This window comes from Streptopelia decaocto, assembly GCF_964273445.1.
Source record: "Streptopelia decaocto genome assembly, chromosome: 1".
Taxonomy (NCBI): Eukaryota; Metazoa; Chordata; class Aves; order Columbiformes; family Columbidae; genus Streptopelia; species Streptopelia decaocto.
Window position 1 is genome coordinate 93,068,249 of NC_138663.1, and position 26,109 is coordinate 93,094,357.

The window sequence follows — 26,109 nt, forward strand, 5'->3', positions numbered from 1 at the left end:
GTCCGTAAGAACCTCATCTATATTATATGCCTTTTAAATGCCTCCAGGGATGGTGACTCCACCACTTCCTTGGGCAGCCTGTTCCACAGCTTCACAACCCTCTCTGTGAATAATTTTTTCCTGAAATCCAATCTGAACCTTCTCCAGTGCCAGCTCTTCTCTAAAGCAGTCACACTACCATGTTTCCTTTATTAAGCACAAATGAAGGCCACATTTGCACAGGTCCTGCTCCTAGGAGCCATTTATGCTGGTTGCTTTTCTATGTGCAGCAGAACAGTTGTCTCTGCTAGTAGTCTGGCTCTGAGGTGAATATGCAGGTCTGGTGCACTCAGTCTGCTGTGACAGTCAGGGCAGAATGGTACGGAGGTTTCTTGCTCTGTACCCTTGCAACCTCAGGATTTGCCTCCTACACACCCTCTAAGCCTCTTCCACCCTGCTGCTTCCACTTTTGTTCCAAGTTTCTCTCCCTCCTGCTGAGGGGATTTCTCCAATATTCTCCCACTGGGAAGATATTAGCTTTCATTTTTTTTTTCCTGTATTGTTATGTGGCTTGCCCAGTGTTACTTTTACCCTCTGGTACCTCACTGACTTCAGAAGTGTACAGAGTAGCAGAGGCTGTTCAGCAGCCACAGCACGGAGGCAGAATCCTCCAGTGGCGTTGGGCATTGCCAGGGGCAGTGCCCTGCCTTTAGTTGTCCTCAGCACTCACAGCATGTGGGAACAGACGGCCTGCTGGAAAACTGGTGCAAAACCCACTGAGAAGAGGGTGGTTTAACCAGATGGTAATGAAATGAAAAAAGGTGGTTGATTTGCTAAACTGAGCACAACTGCTCAGAGTGAGTACCGTTCTCTGGGCAAGCGGCTGTCCCCTGCCTCGTGACACTTTGCCAGAAACACTGGCAAAGGGACCACCAGGTGATAGATGTCCACATATAGCCCATGTCTAAACTCCTGTTATCAGCAGCTGAGAATTCAACTAGACTTACATATCTACTGTAGGTCGGGCTTAAACCTCTATTATCAAGATTCGCACTGACTAAAATGAGGGCTTGGGAAAGTTAGTTAGATCTAGTCTAGAGTGGGAGTTCTGGTTGTCTTCATCTTGTCTTTATTTTCCTCATGGGCTTGAGACAGAAGTGGGATGTACAAGAGGCTCCTTGTGGCAGGGGTGGGTTGCTGAAAGCACCGGCAGTGTGGGCACAGGCAGTGCAGGCACAGGCTGCTGAAATCGCAACTCTGCCCTGGTGACAGGCAGGTTCTGCACTCACCTGCGAGCTGACGTTCACTGTTGTGTTATGCAAGCACTGTATCTGGTTGGGGTATCATACTTACAGTTGTGTTGTGCATCAGTCATCATTCTCTGTAAATATCTAACTCTCTACCCAACATTCTACAGCTGTTCCAGCCTACCAGGTATATACAAATAGGACTGTTTGAAGTACTATTTATACCTCTTAAACTCCACAAACACAAGACTGCTTCATTACCCGATGGATCAGAACAGCCTAATGTATCGGTTAAATACATATTTGCTCTTCTTTTTTTCATGCCTCTTGATCTGGTTTTCATATGCCAGAAGAAGAGCTATTTTTATCCTGTTGGCTTCAGTCACTTTGAAATATACAGCTTTTGGCATGATGAAACCACATCTTTGACACCTTTCATCTCTTTAAGATGTTTCCCCTTCTTTAATGTGGCTACAGCATGTACATTAAAATATTCTGAGTAACATTCAGGCAACTCTGTGTTTTCTCTTATCCATATCCCTCTGGATTTTAGCATTTTGTGACAGACTTTGATCACGCCAATATTTCACAGCCCAGAAAAATCATTAGCAGGAGCAGAGAGATGAAGTGACAGAAAACCAAGTGGCAGGGGTGGTGTTCACCCCTCATTCTAGAGCAGCCAGCACACTGCTTTGGTCCCGTGCCCAGTTTTGACACCATCACCGTGTTTGCAGATCCCACACGGGCACAAGAGCCCAAGCACCACCCTGGGGGTGCTGGGCTCCTCCTGCTGCTGCCCCCCTGCTCCTGTTCCCCCTTTCCCAGCTCCATGCAGGGCAGCACAGTGGGGATGGCACCTTGTCCAGCAGAAATAAAAGTGGCTGCAGATTTCTGCTACTCGCACGCACACATCACCTACCAACGGGGCCTCAAATCACAGGCCCTGCTCCATAACAGCAAACGATTCAGGTCTTGCCACTCTCTGAAGTGCTCTCAATAGCAGCACCCATCTTTTTCCACTCACTCCCTACTATTATTTTACTGATTTTTTTTTTTTTTTTTAAACAGTAGAAAGCTCCATTCTGGAAAATTCAATGAACTAAGACAACAGAAATAGTGGTGACAGCAAAACAGTAGTGGGGGTGTGTGTGTGTGTACAGAAAACCCCTCACATGCAGCCAAGGGGGGAGCTTGGCTATGCAGCCCTTTCTGCAGAAACAGCTCAGGGAAGGAACAACTCTTGCCTTTAATTATTTTCTCTCAGGTACCTGCTTTACAGTTTTATTAACCTACAAGCAGAGAGGGCTCTGCTTTACATTAAGAAACAAACTATTCGTTTTCCTTTCCTCTGCAAAAGCGTTAGTGCTTTCTCTGAACTGGTCTCTATGTTGCTGATTGGAAGACACATTGATGGGAGAGGGTTTCACAGGCCAAACCAAGGCCAGGTTGTCCAACGAGATAACGCTCAGGGTGACTACAGGAGAGCTGCTCTTCATCTTGAAGATCTGCGAGATGACAGCATTTGTACTTCGCTTGGCTTCAAAGTCCCCGGGCTCTTCTCTTAATGTTTCCATCCTGGAACAGACAGAAAGAATTGACCCCTTGTTTATAGAATTTAGCATTCATAAAATCCCTTTGTGTATCCCTGAGAGCAAAATGAATTATGCACTAAATGGATCTGGCAACTGTACAGGCAGCTAAAGCACAAGACTTCAGCTGTGGCAGCTCTCCTGAGGGAACTCCCCTCTCCCTCCAAGCCCAAGGATGCTGCTGCCTGGGGAGTCCTTAGCAGCAGGATGGGGCAGCCCTGCTCCCTTCCATTCTGCCTTGGATGGAGGGGGAGGGAAACACATGCAAGTCCTGGGTCTAAAAACAGTTGGGCCTTTTGTTTCTGAAATTCATATTTTGCAGCCCTTCGCAGCTCACAAATCAAAGGCTGGGCCTTGCTGCTGCCAACTGGCCTTGCAGCTTTACTATGGAAAATAAAATTCTGCTGCTCTGTGTTTGCAATCCTCCCTGCTCTGCACCCCAAGAGTTGAGCAAGGAGGGAAGGGAAGAGTCGCATTATTTAAGTAAAATGAGATTCTATAACCACGAGAGCAGGACAGCAGGGTATCCTCAGCTTCAAGGATGAATACAAACATTAGCTTTACTCCAGAAACAGCAGCAGTTTTCACAGAGATTTTTCCTCTTACTCGATGATCCTAATGGCCTTTCCCCACCTACATGATTCTGTGATTCATCAGCTTTACTGCTTCTCCTCAGCTGCTGCATGGAGAGCACAGGACGCAGCATCAATGGCTACAGCTGCTACACCAAAGACTTGTCCTCCCAAGAGGCCAAGGAGGACCCCGTCCAGCTCTAGCAGAGGCCTGTCTTACTTGTGCAGGTAAATTAGGGGTTGGTTACTAAACACAGAAGTGCAGAAACATGAAAGAAATTTGCTTATGGTTTCCTATTCAATTTTTCTTAATGTTTGTCATGGCTGGTATCAGTATTTCTTTAACAGAGCAACAGCAGAACATTAACGTGGAAAATTGGGAAAGCACAACTGTATTGCAGACTGATGGGCAGTTTGATGAATAGCTGTCAATTTCTCAGCTTTTTGTCTGCTTTGACGTGTCATTTCTGGCAGTTTCAAGAAAAAGACACCACAACATTCTGTTCTTAACAGTTATTTTTCTGTCACCCTGGAAGAGGAGCCACCCCACAGCAGTCACTACACCTGAGGCACAGCAAAAGCTCACAGGCACTACCTGCTTCTCCAGGGAAGAAGATACAGAAGCACATAAGGATTTTTTCTTTTTTTCCTGGCACAGCTTGCCTCCAGGGCTGATGAATCAAACCAGTTGTGCTGCAAAGATCTACTGTTTTTAGGAAAATCAATTGCCAGTCCCTCACTGAAGTGTATTTTACTTGCAGAACAGTGCTGATAATTCATCCAAACCAAGCTTCAGTGGATTCCCTCTATTTTCAAATTATTTGCAGATTTAAGTCATTTATAGCAAGTCCTCAGGGCTGCTTGTTCATGGGTACTTGGCACAGTGCTCAGGCACAAGGAAGACTCTCAAGAGCAGCGATTTTGGGCACATCACGGTGAAGAAAATGATCTAGGTTTTTTTTTAATGGATTGTGACTACTGCCAACCCAATGCCTCATCTCCTTGCAATAACACAGTTACCTCCGACTACACTGGCATGAAGGTTAGGGAAAAAAACTTCTGTCTAGCAACAAAAATCTGCAGAGGATTTCTAGGAAAGCACCTCATGCCTTTCCAAACACAGCAGTTGCCACCACAGCTCATTTATCCCGTCAGCCAGGGCCAGGTTCCTCCATGCGTGGCTCAGACCTGAGCGCTGACAGAAAGGGTGAAGCTCCCAGCTACCGGGTAGATTGACAGAGGAGCTGCCCCAAACAAAACACTCTCAGTTCAGGGTTTCAATGCCGACCGCTTTGAAAAGGTTTCAAACCTGCCACAACCTAACTGCACCGGCCGCCAGCTCTGGCAGCCAAAGGAGGATGAGTGTGATGAGGAAGGAGGAGCGACGAAAGAGCCACACAGCACCGTGGGGCAGCCAGCAGCAGCTTGGAACTGCAGCCGAGTGCAGGAGCAACAGACCCATCCCAGGTGAGGGAGAAGTCCCGGGGAGCTCAGCTTGCTGCCACTGGGGAAGAGAGGCTGTTAACAGAAGAGACGCAGAAGAAAGCAGATGGAGAACCCACTTCCTATTGATTGGTTTTCTACAGTGGATTTACAGTAAAACTTTGGTGGCCAGAACCAGCAACAGGGATGTCTCCAGCAGAGCATGGTCCCCCTCCCCAGACATCGCTGGTGCTGAGGGTGGGAGGAGTGTTGTGCAGCACAGCAGAGCTACCTACTACGTACGAGTTTCAGACCTACAGGGCTTCACATAATTGCAGAGAGGTGATGAGACCAACTAATGCTGCTGTCAGCCAGTGGGAGATTCCACCAGCTATAACCACCTCTAGGATGGGAGACTGCAAGAAGAAAGGTGAGAAACAGCAGAATATGGCTGCTGGAGGCTCCCACCTTGCAGATGTTGGGGAAGAAACTGCTGAAACAGCCCATTTTTATAACCCCCAGCCCTGCAGCAGTGAGGCTCAGAGGCAACATCACCAGTGCTTCTGCACCTCCAGCTTCCCCCATTGCAACTGCTGGCCAGCAGTGGGACACGGCAGCTGACAGCAGTGGCTGCAGGCCACCTGCTGTCCCTTCAGAAGCCAAAAGCACAAAAGAGTGAGAAGGCACTAAAACCATCCTCTGAAGGTGGCCACAGCAGCAGCAGGTAGTCCCAGAAACAGAGTCCCAGATCCAGCAAAACCTTCCCCGGGCTGAGACACCAAGAAGGTCTCTCTTCTCCTAAAGCAAAGCCAGCAAGGAAGCTGGCTTGGATGATTGAAGCGCTTGGCCAGGAAGCTGCAGGTCTGGAGCACAACCACCTTCAAAATTCCCCGAGGACAACCCTCCGGAACAACTCCTGGTGCAGCAGCGATGCTCCTGCCTGGGCTGGGTGCTACAGTCAGGGCCAAAAACGCAGTCTGGCAAGGGCAGAGCACAGCGGCTGCAGCCCTAATCCAAAGCAGCTGGATAGGGGCTTCGATAGAAAGGATATCCACTTGCAGAATTTAATTTGGGAATACAAGACCCACCCCCCTCCAGAGAGGTTTCAAAGAAATTGGCCGAAGAACCACCCTTATCGGATGATCACAGAGAAGCGTGTGTTGCTCTTTAAAAATAAAGTATCAGTGTTGGGTGGTGTACTACAAAGTTCATAAGTTTCCTCATGCACAGATAATGCTTGATTTAAAAAAAAAAAAAATTGGTGTACATAGTACAAGTGAGATTATTCTTTAGAAAAGTGTGCTTTCATCTAGGAAACGTTGAAGTGCTGTTCCCCCATCCCTTTTAAAAAACATTAAAATCCATTACATTAGGAAATAATAAAAAAAACCTAGACCATATCATGTTAGTTCACCTGATCTTTACCCTCTGCTCCTCAAACACTGAGTGCTTGCAACAGGAAATAATTCAATCACGTGTAGCAGCACATGATGTACAACTGCGGAAGACTTAGAACAGGAATATTCAACTAGTTGTCAATTTAAAGACAGTTACATGTGAGCATTGTTGCTCGCACTGCTGCACTGTACAGATCTGGAAGCGAAACGATGTAGTGGGAAGACAGATTTCAGGTTTTTTCTCTGTACATGAACCCACTGGCACAGCAGAAACAGACACCGGAGCTTCTGGTGACATTAAGAAGAAAGGCTTCATGTCAGTTTTATATGGGACAACAGTTCAGTCACAAATCTTCAAGCTGCTGCAGTTTTACCTTCACTTGATGTTGCTCGGTACCAGTCACCAACCAAGCCCGCGTGAGCAGCGGCACCCCTGCCTGCACAGCTGTTTGCAGTTCAGCTGTGCTGCCTGTTCTTCCCAAGGCAGGAGTCCCACCCCAGCAATCACTGTTCAACTTTCAGAGACAGCCCTAGTTTCATTTTAAGTCTCAAATCTATGCACTGACCTACCCAGGGAGTTAACGCAGCACTTCCTAATGCCATTATCCTGAAACAGAATAATGATTCCTGCCTTCTACATGTATCACCAATGTCCTCATCTCTTAGAAACTTCCCCACCTAGAAACTCCAAAGGAGGGCATCTATTGAGCATCAGACATCTATGAACACCAGTGTACAAGGTAGACTTCAATTATTTATCAGGACTGCTCTCTGGATGAACTGCAGAACAAAATCACGCTTGTGTATGGCAAAGCAGCACGTCTGCAATCAAAACCATCTTCCTGCCATCCCTTGTCTTCCCAAGATCCTTTACAACCCTCCTTTCAGTTAAAAGAAAAATAAAACCAAAACACACTTTCAACTTTGTCTCTTTCTCAATCAGAACTCATTTTCCAACTGCTTCTCTTCTCCCCTAGTCACTGTTTTTCTGTCAACCCAGGCCCTTCCTCTCCTCCTCTCCCATCTCACTGTTGCACTTGCCCTGCCAGCCAATGTGAGTTCTCCAGCCAAGCCCTGCTCCCATCCCATAAACCAGCCATTGCAAAAAAAGGATCAACGTTTCATACAGTAGGTTTCAGAAAAATGGGAATTGACACCCAAGTGAAAGAATTACTACATTTTTCTGAGGGGGAAACAAAAAAATGGTTGTGGCTTTCAAAGATCCTTTTCTACCTTCAATCTTACACCTACAAAATTCTTCCATTCAAGAATGTGGGATCCCAAACCAACACCCACCATACCCCATGTTCTGCTCTTCAGAGAGCAAAGCTTGCAGGAGGCACAATCCATGGACACAGCAAGGAAAAGTTGCTTTTTCTGCTCCCCAGGGATTCTGTCACAGCAGCTTTCAACAAGCTGGGCAGTCCCACCTGCTCTGCAGTTGCAGTGGAAGAGCTGCCCCTATCGGGGGCTTGGTCGTGATGCCACTTACCAGAAACTCAACCAAAGACGCAGTGGAAACTTCTGGGCGAACAGAAGGAGGGAGATCCCCAGGTTCGGTGACAAGGTGGTACACCAGGACACCAGCGCAGTGGCAGGAAAGCCCTCCGGCTGCAGGTCAGCACCTCACTGGGTAACCTGGTGATGGCAAAGTCATGAAAACAGAAACCTTACAGCTGCACAAACAGCTGAGGTCACCTTTTAAAAATTAGAGCTTAGAGAAATCCAGCAGCAAGACACCCTTTTAAATTTTTTTAATGAAAAATAATAAAAACCAACAGCTAAAGACATCTTTAGGTGGAGCACTGTGGAAAACTACAAGCTATTATTTCATGGGATTACCACGTGAATTAATCTGGATAAGAAGCAACTTGTCTAATGGCAAATGCCAGAACCAACTCTTACTTCCAAAGCAGTGTCACATCTATGATATGGCATAAAACTGAATTTCTTAACATAATTAATTTCAAGTCCCTGATGGTCTTATGAATCTTGTGACAACAAGTTCAATCACTTGAGTAATTCTCAAAGTCTAATTAAAGTTGTGTATAAGTACAAATGGGAACTGTAGGTGACTTATCACCAACCCTTGTGATTCTGAGAGTAACCATAAAAAACTAAGCTCTTGTCAGGAAAGACCTGGTATTGCATCACTGAACTTGGAAGAAGGTCCTGCTTAATCTTGCAGGCTGAAACTCTGGAGCTGTTCTGCATAATAAATAAGGCACAGCTCAAACATTCAGCCTGACTGAATTATCTTTGTCCTGAAAATTCTTGGGACAACCAGGAAATTTCTAATCCTCTGGTGAGATTAAAAATTTACCTTCAGCTAAGCGGCTACAACAGCGCCAGGGCAGCACCTTAAAGCTGGTATTCTGAGGGTTGTCCTCCTGCTGAACCTCAGCAGCACGGAAACCTGTGTCCCACTTCCTGCTCCAGAGCAGAAACTTGAGGCGAGTGCAGGGTCAGTCCAGGGTGACCTGGAGGCTCGGCCCGGCAGGTACCTCACACCTGCATGGTACAAGATGTGGTTTGAAGCTCCTGCTCCAGCAGTGAAGACCACTGTTGGATGAGAAGTATGGATTGACCAACACAGAGCTGCTTGCAGCTCCAGGCTCATCACCAGCCCATTCCAGCAGCAGCTTTCCTCAAAGCACAGGATGGAGAGTTTCTGTGGCTGCCACAGTCCCCTCTCAGGCTACTGCTACCAAACAGAGGAGAAGCCTGGTCAGAATTCACGAAACACTAACCCTTAGTTAACTGGACCATGCTCACTCCTGATGGCTGTTCCTGAAATCTTTGTGGCAACAAGCAAAATGCTGAGATGCTCCAAGTATTTTCTTGTTAACATATTAAGGACCCCTCAAGGAGAGAGCACCAGTACACTGGCATCAGACCGTAACCTTAGGAGTCATCTGTCTCACTTGAGAGATATTTCAGTGACATATAAGTGCACCTAGGTTTCTGAGGTAAGCTTCAGGCATGTAAAATTTGCAAAACTGATGAAAGAGTAAGTGAGGGCAAAAAACATTCCAGGTGTTCCTGGAGCCCAGAAAAGAAAATAACTTAAAATGGCATTTTCTCCACTTTGACAAATCTTTCAAACAACAGAAGACTGACTGGAACTTGCGTAGGGCAGGAGAACAGCCTGCAGATACAAGACATCAAGATTTATTTTAAACCTTATCTACTGCTGCTAGACAAATAGCACATTTGTAACACCGCTAGGGAGATATGGTTTCAATACAGTGGAGGCAGTTATATTTAAATGGGAAATCTATCAAACATGAAGTACTTGTATCTTACCTGAAAATGATTCCTTGAAAAACAACTTATGCTTTTAAAGGCCAATACAATTATGTATTATTTTAATCTTAATGCTAAAGGAAAACAGAAAAAGCAGATTTACAATGTCAGCATTTCAGCTAGAGAACTTTGCATCGCTATCCAATTACGCTGTCTGCCCAGCTTTTGGACCTATATAAAAAAACCCCAACACAAACCTTACACGCTAGTCAGCTGGACACAACCACCATCCATAGCTACATCAGAATAAAATCAAATTATGGGGATACAGCTTAACAGCATTAGACTACTGCCATAGTATGTACACGATGTGGGTCGCACTTGTGAGGAAACACCTCAAGGCACTTGGCAAATCTCGTTCTCACCACCTACAGTAAAAGATGCCCCAAACCTGAAGGTATCAGCAAACGTCGCTGTGAACCGCCTGACAGAGGTAGGGTATCTTGTGTTGTCCTCTTCAAGGACATGCAGCAAGGTGAAGGTTCCAGAAGACATCGTGCCCTAAGCGCCATCTGGAGATCAAAGACCAGAATACAGCCAGCACCTCTCCCTCCCCAGCAAGTGTCATGTCCAGGCTGTCTTGCCTCAGCTTGGATTTAAGAGGGGAACATCGCTGGATCCCACATCACTACAGTTCACTTCTGCAGAGTTTTACGTACCTGTAACCCTCAAATGATGCTGTGCTACAATGTTTTCTTATCAAATAATTTAATATCCAATTGATCAAAGTAAGGAAGTCACTTGTTTTCTTTTTCACTGAACCATGGTGAAAAAAGGTCACTGGTTTATTCAGCATCGTAGTTACATAACAGTTGTCTGCTTCTATTACTAGAAAGAATTTATTAAAATAGTCCTGAAAGACATCTTTTCTTCCTCCAATGATTTCAAAACTACGCCTTTTAATGCCAATTCCGCACAGTCATGGGTCTGATCGGTAGCAGTCAGTTAGAGCAATTGTCAAGGCACAAGCTCAGCTCTGCACATCCGCTGCAGCTTGCATTGCAAAAGAGATATGCCAGTGATGTCTTCACTTAAAAACGCATAATCCCTTTATCAGATATTGCAACAGGAGAAATTAACATTAAACACAGACTACGAAAGGTAAAGGATTTATTTCTGATATGATTTGTAGAGTTAAATTAAAAACCTACTGAATACTTTATGTAGTAGATGAACATAACCTTAGTACTTACTTTCTAACAGTTTATTTAATGGTTGGAAGTGTACAACATGAAGTAGGCCTTACGTTTAATATTGTTCAATTTTGCTTATTGTTAGATGAGATTAAAATACAGTAGCCATCCCTTTAAGATTATGTTGCAACACTGATCATGTGCCTTGATAAGTAGGAATGACAATTCATTCAATAAATGGTGATGACATAACATGTAGGGAAGACTTTGGATTGTCTATTTAAAATGTCAACATAATAGGCAATTAAGAGCAAAACTTCATTTTAAGTGCACTTCCACATGCTTTGTTTATAATATAGCAAAAACTTCCTATCTTTTTTCCAAACACTTCACTCCCTACTCTAAAGCTGTTCAGTTGAAAATGCACTTTCCCCAGTAAACGTCTCTTTTAAAAAAAAAAAGTAATTAAAATTTCTACCCTTTCATATGCTAAGAAATGTTTCCTAATTAAAAACACAGTTTATTACAAGACATGTGAAGACAACACATAGTGAAATGAATTTTAATTGTTGTGCTGTGACTAAAGTAAAGTTCTCAAGGCTGCAATTTAACATTCCAAGTTCTCCCTTCCATCTTTATTGATTCTTAAGATTTTGCACAGAAACTCTTTGGGGGCTAGAACAGCAGTAATTGCATCACACTGTTTTCCAAGACTTCAAGTTTCAAAAGCAAACTCTTCAAAAAGTACAGTTCTTGATTTGATTAGATACAGGGACAAAAATATAGCACATACTTGAAGGTTACATGGTCTACAAATGATGGCAATATTTTCCTTGGGAGAGTACAGTTTGTTTTCTTGTAAATACTCAAAAAGGCTCAACTTCAAGCAGTAATAAACACAAGCAAAAGTGATTTAACCCTTAAAATAAATATTCAGGAAAACCTCTCTGTACATACAAGTGAAAGAATATGTAACACTTTCACGCTAAAAGAAAAAATAAAGATTTTGTTCATATAAGCAGCTGAAATCTGCTGTTCCAGCCCAATGTCCCCAGTAAAGAAGGGAGGCACAAACACAGGTGACTACTGTAGCTCACTATCTTATGGCCTTTTTGGACAGGGACATCATCACCATCATTTTTTTAATCCCTTTTGTTATATTTATTACAGCATGCCAAATCCTTTGGCATATGTGATGGCCTTCAATAATCTTTCTTTAAGCTTTTCTTTGCTTGAGTACTCCGGAAGCAAAAGTACATTAAAGCATGTGTGAGATGTAGGTAACCTGCGGGGAAAACAAAACAAAACAAGAAGAAAAAACAGAATTCAGATCTGGGAACATTCTGTACATGCAAAGAAATACATTGCTATTTCACAAATCCAAAATAATGATGCAGATTTAACTACGTTATTAAATTAAAAGCACAGAACTTGCTTCCATTTATAAACAAACAAGCAAAATGTGATTCTTTTTTTTTACCTCTCTGTATCTGGGCCATTTTTGGCTATGATCATCTTTAACTTTCCAAGTCCTCCCACAGGGGCTCTGTCTGTGCCTGTTGTAAACTGTAAGAATAGTCTTTTCTGTTCATCTGTAAATGAATGGACTATTTCCCAGAATTCCCTACCAAGGAAGAAATCAAAAAGTAAACAAACTGAGAACTTTCTGGGGTATAAATGAGACGTTCAAAAGTAATTGAATTTTGAAGGTTTAGTAATTCTAATCAATCTTAACATCAAATGTACAAATTGCATTTGTAAACCAAAACCGACAATGTATTCACCGATCAATGAGAATCAGAAATATCACCAAAACACTTGCAGTTTAATTTTTTTTTAAATGTCAGTTTGATAATTGATCTGCAAATATTCTTCCTTTATTATTCCTATCTCCTAAAGAATTGTACTGGTTCCACTACACCATCCATTTCTCCCACCTTCTTAAGCACCATAGTAAACAAACGTAGCTGCTGTCAAAGGTTTTCTACCCCAGCAGGCACTAGTTAAGTACTTGGCAAAGTCTAGCAGACTGAAGATGCACATTTCTCTGACCCTTGACTTCAGAGTTCTCTAGTTGAAAGGGACAAGAAGGTAAAAACATTAAACCCACTTCATTTCTCATTAAAGAAGAAAGTTCTACACATGCAGCTCAGCGTTTGTCTTTATTATTGTTGTTGTTTTGTTGTATTTGTTTTTGTTTTGGGGGTTTTTGTTTGTTTTTTGTTTGTTTTGTTTTTTTTTTTTTTTAAAAAAAACCACAGCAGCAGAGCAGTGGTAGTTTATTAAAACATCCCTGTTTATCCTGGGGATTATTTAACTATTTGGTATAAGAGAAAGAAAAAAAACTAGGGAAAAATCCCTTTTAAGCTTTACCAGAGCTCACTGGAAGCTAAAGACAATGCTTATGCTATCTGCACTTTTCTAATGACAGCACTTGAGTAAAGCAAAATTATATATAAAGGACACTTGCATCTCCAGGACTACAAAAATAATAAAACTTACAATATTAAATTCACTATGAAGAAACAGGCATGTAAAGTGCTTTTAATCTTTCAGAAATCAGAATAAAAATTACCTAATAATAAGAGAGTCTCTTGTATAGCCACCATCATATTCTGTAGTTTCTTCTAGTGCTTGAAAATCTAAATTCTGTAAGAAGATGACATGTGTAAAAATGACCACTAATTATATACTTAGGCTCAAAAAAGCTCCACTTTCTGGTGTACATTCAGGATTCTTACCCTACTTCCACAAATAAGTAATTCAATTTCCTCTGGTCTAAATAAATATTTCAAAGGAGATTCATTGGTCACCATGTGGAATCCTCTCCGAAAGGCCTTGAACTGCTTTTCTACTGATTTATTGAGTATATAGTCAGCATACAGATTGACAAATTCCTGTAGGGAAACAATCCCCCAAAAACAGTTAGTACTTCACACATGCCACTTGAAGTATCTCCCCAAAATATAAGACCCTAAAAATACATTTAATTCTGTAATTCTACACAGGTTATCTTTTTACTGTTTCTACTCAGCAATAATAAAGAACAAGCCTCAAATATTTCTCAAACAGGTCAAACACCACAGCCAGAAACTATGTATGCATGTATTGATGCTTGCCTTAATTGTGAAGGCTTTTCTGCTTACAACTACATTGTGCTACAGCAAGGCTTTTAAACTTGAGAAAAAACTCTATAAAGAGTACTACATAATTCTGCATAAAGTATCTAAAAATTATAGATTAAAAAGAATTATTTGAGCGTACCTTCCTATTTTCATTCGTAATAGGAATTTTATCACCGTTTTCCTTTAAATCATGCATCATTGGATTGCCAAAGAGATCCGTATGAGATATTTGAAACGTTATCATCATATCATCTTCCACGCTTCCTTCATACTCTAGTAAGTCTCTCAAACTCTGGTAAAGAACCTAACAGAATAAGAAATACATGCCTGTTGTAAATAAGTTTCAACAGATTTCACTGAGTAACACCAGAAGATATGAAATGGGTTGTTACTTTCTATGACACAAGTCACCTAAGATCTCCCATAACAGTCCAAACAAAGGCATATTAAGCTCAGTGTTTGTAAAAACAACCATCAGGAGATATTAAGATAAAAAAGAAACAGGGCAATGAATGGTAACTCCCTAACAAGAGCCTATCAGTACCCAGCAATCTTACTAAATGCAATGGTCAGACCTGTAGCTTAAGAGCCACTGATCATCTCTTCCTCTTTTAACTCTTTTGAAACTGTTATTTACTTTCGGCATCCAGAGCAAGCAGCCCTTCTCCCTGCTATACCCAGACTGCAGGGATATTCACACGCTGCCTCATCTGTCTCTTGCTTTAGACAAAACCCAATATAAACACCACACTTCTGCACGTCTACTGTTACTTTCACATTTTTTATAGAAATAAATAGTCTAATTTTAGAAATCTCTCTCTTTGGGAAGATACTATTAATAACAGTTTGTGCTTAATAGTACTTAGTGAGATAGTAAGCAATTTAGGCAGTATGTGGAAAAAAAAAATAACAGAACACAGGTTTATTGATACCCAGCTCTATTTGTTGACTTGACAATTCCACCTCCTCCAAACCAGATGCAGTAAGAGCTTTTATTGCTTATGAATTTATTTTCACAAATACAGACTTTTCACACAATTCACTGGTTACTTCACTTCCACTTCTGACAGTGATCTTGTGTTTAATTTAAATCCAGATTAAGTCACTACATGGAAAATACATTAATAAACTCAAAGAACATAATGAACTTACAGGATGAGAGTCCGCCAGATCACGGAAAGTTCCTTTTTTGCCCATCAGCTTCCTGTAGACAACCATGGGAAAATGTACATCCAGTATACAGTTATTGTAAATAGCCAGACCCAGTACTATGCCAATCAGTGTAAACTGACCCTCAGTTTCAAAAGAGGACGGATTAAACCAAAACAGTTTTGTAGATTCATCGTATGTGAACATCCCTGTAAAAAATGTTGAACAACTATGGTTACATTTGAATAAAAACGACATGTAAGACATACCTTTATAAACCTATTTGTATTAGAACGCCTCTGTAATGTGTTTAACTTAACATTATACTAAATTTAATGGCACAGAGAAGCTACTTACCTTAATGTACTTGGAGCTGCTCAAAATACTGTTACTCACATTACCATTAAAAGCCCACAGGAGACCTGTGATACACCATCCTGCCCTGCCCACTGAAGCTGTACATACACAACCATTCCTCCCCATCCATTACTGATGAGCCAGCAGCACTTCATCAACATAGATTGTAACTTTGATAAATAAAACAGTGCAAGAAAAGAACACAAACCCCATGTGGATGAAATAATCCTGAAGAGCTCCAATGACTATAAAGTGACAGCCTTTCCTCAAAGGCTTTTCCAGGCCAGTTCCAGCACTAGAACAGTACTACATGCAGCTCTATTACAGAACTGAAAGCTATGATGATGGAGCAGGGATTAACCATCACGTATGATCTTGGAGGCAGATGCCTAACAGATTTTTTTCTTTTGCTTGTTTAAAGGTACTCCACAAAGCTGCAGCTATCACATCTATCTTAAGTGGAGGGGAAACTGTATTATAACAACGGACTGTCGTTTCACAGGAGGGATGCAGTTTTAACAGCTTCTCACTGTTGAAAGGGAGTGGTTTTGCTTTGTTCCTCTGTTCTTTCCTCTGGTTCAGCTCACTATTTCAGGTGATCCTGCCAAGCCCACAAGCTGAGCACCTTCACAGAAGGTTTCAAACAGCTGAACTGGCACATGCCAGGGCCTGGAGGGAAGAGACAGGACCATACAAAGAAAAACAAAGAATCCCTTGCCCTTTTGGCTGTAGCAAGCCACTAGATTAGCTCATGCTTACGAAACCAAGAGTTTTTGTACAGGCTATAAAGTAATTAAATGAGCCCCACAGTAAAATCCATTGTTTCCTGACCAGATACCGAAGGAAGATAAATGCAAACCCCACAGACTTAAGAGGAGTGAGAGAAACCACCCTGGACAAGTGTAGTCCCAGTGACCTGTTGCTGGTACAGCTAAGTTTCATGATTTGCTGGCAGAACCTCAGGAGAACTGCCCAGGCTCCTTCCTTCCAACACACCAGAAGTCACGTGCACGTGGTCAAGAACATGAACTACATTTGCCACAAGGATTTATCTTATCAGATCTTTTAAGATAAGCTTGTTTACAACCTATGAAGATGTACAAATTCATTACAAAGCCACATGAACAGAGCCACAAAATGACACCTAAGACTGAAAACATCACCTTAAGCCAAGAGATGTAGCTTGAATTCTCATTCAATGTAAGGAAATGAACTGTAAACTCAGTGACGCTGGCTATTCCACAGAATTAAAGATTATTTATCTCAGTAAGGTATGAGGACAGGCTCAGCTACCAGGAGAGCAGCAAATAACAGACTAACATATCGGGTAAGGCAACTAGAAATCAGAAATGGATGAGAAACGCAAGGATATTTAGGAGAAATGTTAAATAGAAGCCTGCATTCCATTTTCTTAATTGACTGAAGTAACCTCTGGGTTATTAGCACAATAAAAGCAATGTGTTGTACTTTCTGCAATATGAAGGAAGGGCTGAACAGTCAAAACAAACAACTCCAACACACACCCAATAATGAAGGACTTACAGTTTACCCAGATCCATATCTGGAAACACAATGTTTTATTTACTGACCAAAATTAAGACTATAGTACATTAAGATAATAATAAAACAATAGAAGAAACTGGAAGCTGCAATAAGGGAAAACAATTGTGTAGTGTTGCTAGGAATATTATATGAAGTTATTCCTTCTTCCCTTTTACCATGGTGACTATTGGGCATAAATCTAATATTTTGTCTGAGTTATTGCCTCCTTTGAGTAAAGCTTTAAGGTAGTTTAATATGAAAACAACTGAAATGTAATGGCAAAGAAACTATTACAGCAATAAACATCACTTCACACAAACCTATCAGAGGACAGACATTTTAAATTACAGTTTAAAGATTTCATTCATTTTCTCTGGTAAATAAAGTGTTTACAAATCAACAAAAGCCGCACTTGGTTTATATGGTGTGTAAACTGTTCTACTGCAGTGCATATTAATAGGTGCAAAATAAGACTGTGAAAGCAAGCTAAATTTTCTGCTTTTACACATTTATTGCAAAAGCAAATAAATGCTATTTTTTTCAAAGCTGATATGAAAACAAAAAGTGTACATATGTTTTTATATTTTGAATAGAGAAGTATCATTTAAAACATGCACGCACATCTAATCCATTACCCATCTTCACACACAGGGACCATACATACACTGTCTGAATCTCAGCTGAATCTGACTTCAAATACGAAACAAGGGTATTTCAATGTAGGCACCCCACACAACTTCTGTTTAGATAAACTCAGGTCAAAAATGTATTTCACATTGGAAATACAACTTTGTCAGTTAAAGTACTAAGACTTCCTTATTTTGCCATACTCCAATTTATTCCAAGTAACCTTGCTAATTCAGATATCAAGTCTCTCCAAGTTCATAGCAGTTTCCAGAGTGAGCAAAACTTGTCTGAGGATCTGTACACTTGCTACAAAAACTGGCTTGTGTACAGTGAAAGGCATGTGCCAAATTCTTTTACTAGTTCCAGGCCCTTCTCCTTTAACCCAGTCAAAATGAATTTCTGAGTTTCTTAATCAATTTTCTAAGCCACAAAACCAAGAGAAACAGCTGTCTTTCTTAAAACAGTTCAGTGAACCCAAATTAACTAATGGCCATAAGCTGTTGAGCTTTTTAACAGCAGCCATTACAAGAGCTACCATGTGACGTCACATTTCACATAAATGATGAAATTAGTATAGAAACCTGGTCAGTCTCATTTCTGTTCTAACACAAAGTTTTAACATTTAAAAACATTTTAATCTTTTCAGAGGAAACAAGCTGCATACTAAAAGCAGCATGTTCTTGCATTTGTGAGATGGAAGCATAAAAGACTGGTGCAGGGAGCAAGGGAAAAAGCAGTAAGATAGAAATGTGACTGTTAAAACACAAATATAAAACTTTGGCTCCAATGTATCAAATTACTCCTAGTTATTAAGTAACTCCAACCCAATTTGACATTACTGCCACACTTCAGATCTGTAACCCCTTTTCCATGAAATCATTAGAAGAACTGAGACTATCAGATTTTTTTAAGCTGGAGAAAGGGCAGGAAATAACTCAAAAACTCACCATAGTCCTACTCTGGTTTTACTGCAGAAGCTCTTCCTCTTTGGTTTGATTACTAATTCTAGAAGCTAGTCACAAAGCAAAGTGAGGAGAAAGGTGAGAGAACAAACAAAGAAACCCTGCAAAGAAACCCTATACTACTGATTTATATCTAAACAGGCTTTCACTAACTATACAGTTACTTCTTTCATCATTCCTCCTTATGAGGATGACTGATGAGTGAGCATCAATGGGTCAAGTACTCTTGCGACCACCAAGAAACCTGGAGAACTTCAGAGAGAAGCAGCAGCAGATGTACAAAGGCACTGCATAAACACAGAACAGCCCAGGTTGGAAGGGACATTGAAAGATCATCTGGTCCAACCTTTCATGGGAAAAATCTGATAAATTAGTAAATTATTAGAACACGTACCAATATCTGGATTGAAGATTTCTTCCACAACCAGTTGAAAAAATTCTTTGGAAACACCTCCTTCATCTACCCCTTGCTCTCCTTCAAATTCAACATACAATTGCTTCTTCAAGTCTGCAGGATTTTCCATGGCAATCATCTCTAGCTATTGAGTGAACAGATAAAAGTATTTCATCAGTAAAACTGTTTACTTGAAGAGTCAAATGAGTATTAAATAATGAAATCAAACCTACTCTCCAAACCTAAGAAGAAAGCAAGTATATTCACAACAGTAAAATATCACAAACCAATAGTAATGCTAAATCACTCTAAGCTCTTATTAGAACTTGGGGATTAATGCAGCAAGAAACTTACTGCAGGATCTGATCTGTTGGCCAGTTAAGTCTGTTAGCCTTTTCCATTTCTATTCTTTCAAGCAATTATTTAAAATAAGTTAGCATTGTGTTGCACAAAATTAACAGAAAACAGCATGAAAACAAGATGTATTACCAGGGTAATTAAATTCATCTGACAATGAAAAGAGACTGCAATATGATCTACATGTCTGACAACAAACAGTTTTGTGAAGGGATTATACAGATACGTTTTCAGAACCTTTATGTGATAATTTACAACGAAAGGCAGAAGACAAGCTTTTGACAAGTAGTTGCATCTCACAGACCAAGAGCTGGGGAAGGAAAACAAAACAAACAACAATCCCAAAACAAAACACAAAACAAACAAAGCCCCAAACAAAAACACACCCCCACAACCCACAGAAAGAAAGACACCAATATTACAGCAAAATCAATCCCTTTTCTCTTGACCCTAATGAACAAGTCTCAGAAATCTCTTCCTTGAATTTCTTCAGTGCCTTTCAACAGATCTACTGCTCTGCTTCAACAAAAGTGAAAATTCAGTTAATGTCAAATAGAAGTTGTGACTTTTCATAGGAAAGGGTTTCGTGTCCACATAGAGGCCATTACAGGTCTTTCACTTTCTTCCAACAAAAATGTATCCCTTCAGTAAATCAAAAGTTATCCAAGAATGTCTTGCAGCTATTAAACATGCCTGCATGGCAAAGAAAACTCAACAGCAGGAAAGTAAGGCACAGATGGACCTGCACATTCCTCTACCAAGTCCACATTACTGGTGAGCTTTGCACTAGCCCAGATTAGAGGCAATCTGTACTTCCCAGCAGATGTCCTTAACATGGTGAACCATTTATCAACCTTACCTTATCCACACACATGTCAACACATGCTTTATGTCCCAAAATTTTACTACAGAATTGTATGGGAAAACAGGTCCAGAACAGAGAGGATAAAGGTAGCAGTAAAGACACCATCAACTCATAAAGAGTCACTTTCTTCTGGGAGCTGCCAAGTCAGGCAGGCCTGTTCCAAGGACAGCAAGGGCAGACGGGTGACAGAGCTCAGGGGCCCAGCAGAACAGGTCTGAACACTTTGAAGCTCCTCATACAAAAGGAGCACGTGGAGAAAGTATTGCACTAACTAGGATTGAAAACTAGTATCAGGAAGAGGAGTGTAACTCTATAGCATGTAAAGCTCAGTCAGAAAAATGGAGACAGGCCATGAAGATCCCAATAATGAGGGCATGCCAGATTAGCTGACTGAGATATATATATTAAATTACAAGATTAACTGTAAAACTTAATCATGTACTACATAAAGCATCTGGTATCCTTTCCGTATCATTTGCAACTAACTATTTTTGCACCTAAAGAGATCAAACAGCATTTCTTCTTTGAAATTCACTGTATTTTATCAACAATACTTCCACAGCAAAAACCTGTTGCAGTTCCCCACTGGTATTCTCATCAGATGCTTCCCATAAGTGTAGTTTTGCATCTTGTCTTCCATGTAAATATTAAAATTATGTGTCTTACAGATATGTAAAAAAAAAATTTGTTCCTGAATAGGAGGACAATGGACCTTAAGCCATGTGCTGGATATAACCAAGACTTTTTAAAAACAGAGAAGTAGCATTTATTTTAAGACTGTAAGTACAGGTTATATATATGTGCTGGTCAGACAGAAGTTCTCCTATTCAAATCCCTTCTACTTAAAACTGGCACTAATAATGCTTTTCTTTTTTCTCCCCAGTCATGACTTGGTTGGCTTTGTAATGTTTACCAAGTTTCTACAAGTTTTATGAATTTTGATGCATTCTGAGAAAGCAAGTATTGCCTCTGCATTTCTTTTGGGACAGCAACCCTTTGTCATAGTGTATTTCTATGACATGAGAGCTTTTACACTTATACAAAGGAGAGTGCTCACATTTATACATATAGAGCAATTAAAAAAAAAATTCAAAGTATTTCTTTTTGGCTGAGAACAATGCTGCAATGAGTGATGTAACAGATATGCAGTATTAAAAGAGGGGGAAGGAAACACTCTTAGTTGAGCAATGCCAGCTGGGCGATTGGAACAGTGCACTGGATGTCTGTGAAGGAGTCAGACAGAGATTACCAAAGAACCAGTATTTTGAGCCAAAGCCTGATGTTCCTTGAAGTAGATTCTGTAGCCAGGACAATGTTGCTAAGCTGCTCAACTGAAGGTTTCAGATTTAGCTGCTCCTTTGACCATTCGCATCTCTCAACACTGATGCTTCACAAGAAAACTGGAACTCGGTGGAAAACACAGCATTAGTCATGATAGTAGAGAGGCACTGAATTTTAGCAGAGCTGCAGCATGTAGCATTGTTTCTACAGAAAGGAAATATGAACTTCAGTTTAGAAGTGTTGTTGGTTTCTTTTTTTGTTTGTTTTTATTTTTTTTTCTTTTCCTTTTTTTTTTGTAATAGAGCTGCCTTAGTCACGTCACAGATGCTGCTGGAAGCTAGAAGGTAAAATTATCTCAGTGGCCAAGCAGACAAAGTTGTCATTACATTTTCCAGGGACTTCCCAGAAAGCATGTGTGGCACCTCTGAAGCAGCAGCAGCATCAAAAACTGAGTATCTATGAATTGAAAAGCTGAAAGCTGAGACAATGTTATAAAGAATATCTATATTTTGCTGGCTGAAACATAATATTGTGGCATAGCATAAGAGATTGTATGATTTAATTTGCTTACATAACAACACAGTTCTTTTCTCAGAGACAGGAATCTTCCACTAAGTGAGAGAAATATGACAACTTTTAAGCTTAATGTAACACCAGAGTTTACCATCTCAAAATTGATAGTAACTGAACTAATTAACCTCTATTCAGTTCAGCGATCAAAAAACCCCTCTAGTTCTAACAATGAAACAAAGTCCTCTTTAAGGCAGTGGCAGGAATACCTTCTATGCTAGAAGGCAAAAATGACACAAACAACTACCAGCGACACATCATGACTTAAGTCAGTCACTACATTTTCTGCAAAATGGCATGTGAGTTAATACTTAAAAAGTGACTCAGCAGCACTCTCAAGCTGTGCTTTATGGTTCATGCATACGCCTGCCAGCTGAGCTTGCATGTATCAGACATTCTGCACGCAACCAAGGCGCACACTAGTGCCATGAATTTCAACTCAACACACATATTATTAAACATGGATTTAGTCTAAAACAACCTTAAAGCTCCTTTTGTACCTTGTTGCTAATACACTATGAGAAAAACTGCCTACTGGCTTCAGTTGTCATGTAACTGTTTTAGTTCATCACTATATTTAGCAGAGTCATTTTGAAGCAGGAGAGGCTTGTGGCTGGCCAGTTGTCTACACTCAATGTGAAATTTGCCAAAGTGGCTTTCTAATTTGTGAGCAAGCACCAGCCAGACTCTTGCTGAAGGAGTCCACCACAGCCTCACTTGCAGAACTCACATGTCATAACTCATACACTTTAAATTACTGCTCCCTGAGAATAAATCCACACGTACCACCTGGGGCATGGGCAGAGTGGAAGAAGAGTAAACTCAGAGGAAGGGGATGAAAGGGAAATAAAAAGGCAGAAGAATGGATTTAACGATAAATTAGTTTCATTACTACCACATCCACATAACATGACTCAGCAGAAGGACAGTTAACCTCTTAAACCCGACAGACACAAAAAAAAGCACGTTAACTGCTTTCAGGAACTACAAACTGAGCTACCAACTCCCAAATGTAAGGGTTCCTTAATAAAAAGTGGGGACTAGCACTTCAATTCCAACATACCACCCCACCTCCTGGTGACTTTTCAAACTAACATACATAGAAATAAGTATGCATTCAGCATTAATACAAAGAAAACGTGTTTCATTAAGTCTATTTCGATTAAAAACATGAAAAATAAGTTTCTGATGCAAGTTTGATACATTCAAAGAAATTGAAAAATGAATTGGTAAATAAAATCTTTGCATAGATGCATTCCAGGGTGAACGATTCCCTTAATAAGCAACTTTACACAAGTTATTGCTTCAAAGATATTTAAAAGGTATTGCTTCAAATGCTCAGTAAGAAAAATCCTACAGTAATAATAAAAAAATCACTTACCGGTGCCCAGATTTGTTTTAATGTAGTCCCAAAAAGTGAGAAGTTTAACTCTACAAGTTTAAATACTAAATATTGATAAGAGAAAAACAGCTTGGTGATAACTTAATTATCTCAGCTTACTAGCAGACAAAGACCAGTACTTAGTCCATTTGCAAATAGAAATCATGAAGGCTAGTAAAAATATTTGCTTGCAAAACAGCCAACATCAATAAGGAAAATATGAATAAGATCATCAGAACCTCATTTTAATCAGTATTTCTGAAAAAATGTTTTTATCAGGAAGTTAGAGTCATTCCATATATAGTCAAAAAAGTCTGCACTGGTTGTTCTGTAAAGACACAGGTCTAGTGACATGAGTATGTTATTACTTACAATTCAAACAAGTGTTCAAACCCCAGAAGTAAAAAATGCAATTCAAGGGTAAGGATATCAGTGATCCTAATTACTTACCTGTAATTTAAGCATGTTTGGAAACATTTTACCACTGAACAGATCTAAGAATATGCTTTTACTACTGTAGACTATTATCTTGGCAACATCTGACCGTTTTCAGCGAGACCCTTCCAAAAAAGCTCAATACTGCACCTAAAACTGATGGGCTACAGAAGCACATGGTACCCATCTTTGACTACGATCGGAGACAGAGCAAGCTACTTTAAGGATTAGGACATAAGACTGAATATCTTCCTCCAGATCTATTTCACACCAAGTAGGAAGTGGAAACAAATTGTGAAAATTACTGAAATCACTTCCCAACCAGTTATGAGAAGTACCTTTTAATAACAGTCCACAATTCTTCAACAGATCAGGCACATGCTGAAGAAATGGCAAGATGACAGTGTGGAACAGTATCTTCCCCACAATACTTTTCCAGCTACCAGCAGACTTGCAGCTTCAGGACTTCCTGATGTTTGTGTGTGGGTCACAACAAAATGCCTGTAATGCCTTTTACCTTTTGATGGATCTTTCTTTCACAAAGAACTACAAGTTCTGGGTAAAGACATCTGTAACTTTAAGTACACAGTGGATAAAAAAAAAAAATGTCCTTTTGCTTATGTTAAGCCTGCTTCCTGATAACATAACTGGGTGCTAACAGTTGAGAAAAACAGTATTTCCCATTCAACTTCTCCACACCATCTTTCACGTCCTCTCCATCATCTTTTTTACCATTCAGGGGACTTTATAATCTCTTTATATATCTCTCTCTTGAAGAGACTCTGAACTCTTAAAATATACTTCTATTGCATCCTTTTTGATATTAAAATGAGAAGAAACAAATGAAAAAGAGAAATATAGGCACACCATATTAAACAAGGACATTGTATTGTTCTATTTGCTCCTTTCTAAAATCATAACACTTCCTCAGGAATATTTAAAAACCTCTTATTTGAGCAGTGATACTTCATATCTTCAGTTAAACCACATCAATATTTAAAAGGTGACTTCTGTACCCCCTACATATATTTATCAACACAATTTTCTTTAAGTCCACACCATCTCAAAACAGCTACCTTGTTTCATCTGTTGGAAGTGCTGCATACAGCTCCCTTCATCCAGCTAACATGGCAAGCATTCATTCATCCCCATTTTACTGAATATAATCTATTTTGCACTTTCAAGAAATGCCTGGGCTGTACTTTGTCTCATTGATGAACACTACAGTTCAGCTCGGGCTACTTTAGAACAGTTTTATATTTTTCCTTTATTTTCTGGCCCAGAACAAACAGTTTAAAATTCTTACTCTCCTTTGGGGCTTTGATAGATCACCATAATTCAGCATATTCTGACACCTTAAATTAACTGCCCTAAGAGGATCCACGGCAACTGCTCAACATGTACTTGTGGACTGCTATGCTGTGCAAGGCCTGCTTCAAGCGCATCATAATTTAAATTAGTATGTTTGAGCTTAATCTGATTTAAATTACCTAAATTTCCAACAGACCAAGAGCATGCACAGCAGTGACTGCTGTGGCCCTGTTGTGATGTAGCAGCTGCACCAACTTGATGCTGTCCATGGGCTTTCTAAGCAATACTAAACTTTTTTTTTTGGTCCTCAGAGATTTCAACTTCTTTCCACAACAAGCAATATGTGAAAGAGTGCCTTTCTCATATTTATGGATTTTCCTCTCTGCTGGAATTGGCATTAAAATTAACATGTTCCTAAAACTAGCTCTTAACCTCTTTTAGCCCCTCCCTTCCTAAGGAGATAGTACTATCCCTCCCTTTTTTCCAGCATTTATGTATCCCCAAACTGAACAGCCAAAGAAATAAACTCCATTACATTAACATGACAAAACATCACTGGATACAACTGTAAGCCTGATGGGTAGTGAAATTACAAGAAGCAGGCTTTAATCTTCATTTGCTTAATATAAAATTTGGTTTATAGACAGAAGCCATCTCTACATTGCAATTTTATTTTTCCCATTGATACCAGAGACAAGTGTTTTCCCTGATAAATTGTAGTAATATCAGCAATTCCCATAAAGCAGCTAATCCATCTGGAAATTCATAGGTACACAGAAAAATCAAGGCAGAAGCTCATTTACGACTGACCTTCAGTAGCAGCTACAGTAACCAAATTTAACCAGAAGTAAGAGGTTGGCTAAGAGGCAAAACCAGGTACTTTCCCTAGAGCATCTCCAAATACCTGTGTGGTTCTTCAGCAACAAGCTTTAAATTTATGGGAAAAAGTTTACTGTGAAGTAGCCTTTATAATTTGTATCCTGTACAACTCCCACCTTTCAAAAGCGTGAACAAATGACTTAAAGTTTTACTTTAAGAAGCCAGCACATTCAGAAACAAGCTGCTCTCACAGATTTCAGGTACTAAGAGGTCTGTCTTCTCCTTTCTC

General features: G+C 40.3%; 1 protein-coding gene across 3 annotated transcripts in view; it reads right to left on the reverse strand.

Moving 5' to 3' along the window:
• Positions 1-10,605: 10,605 nt before the first annotated feature.
• The window catches only part of UBE3A (ubiquitin protein ligase E3A), a 52,280-nt gene continuing 36,776 nt past the window's right edge, over positions 10,606-26,109 (reverse strand). For all 3 annotated transcript variants that reach the window (XM_082074128.1, XM_082074126.1, XM_082074127.1), the window contains 7 exons: positions 18,802-18,946; positions 14,923-15,128; positions 13,910-14,074; positions 13,387-13,542; positions 13,221-13,294; positions 12,126-12,269; positions 10,606-11,930 (listed from right to left, as the gene is read on the reverse strand). In XM_082074128.1, coding sequence (XP_081930254.1) covers positions 11,810-11,930; positions 12,126-12,269; positions 13,221-13,294; positions 13,387-13,542; positions 13,910-14,074; positions 14,923-15,128; positions 18,802-18,946 — 1,011 coding nt within the window. In that variant the 3' untranslated portion in view covers positions 10,606-11,809. The remainder of the gene's footprint in view (positions 11,931-12,125; positions 12,270-13,220; positions 13,295-13,386; positions 13,543-13,909; positions 14,075-14,922; positions 15,129-18,801; positions 18,947-26,109) is intronic.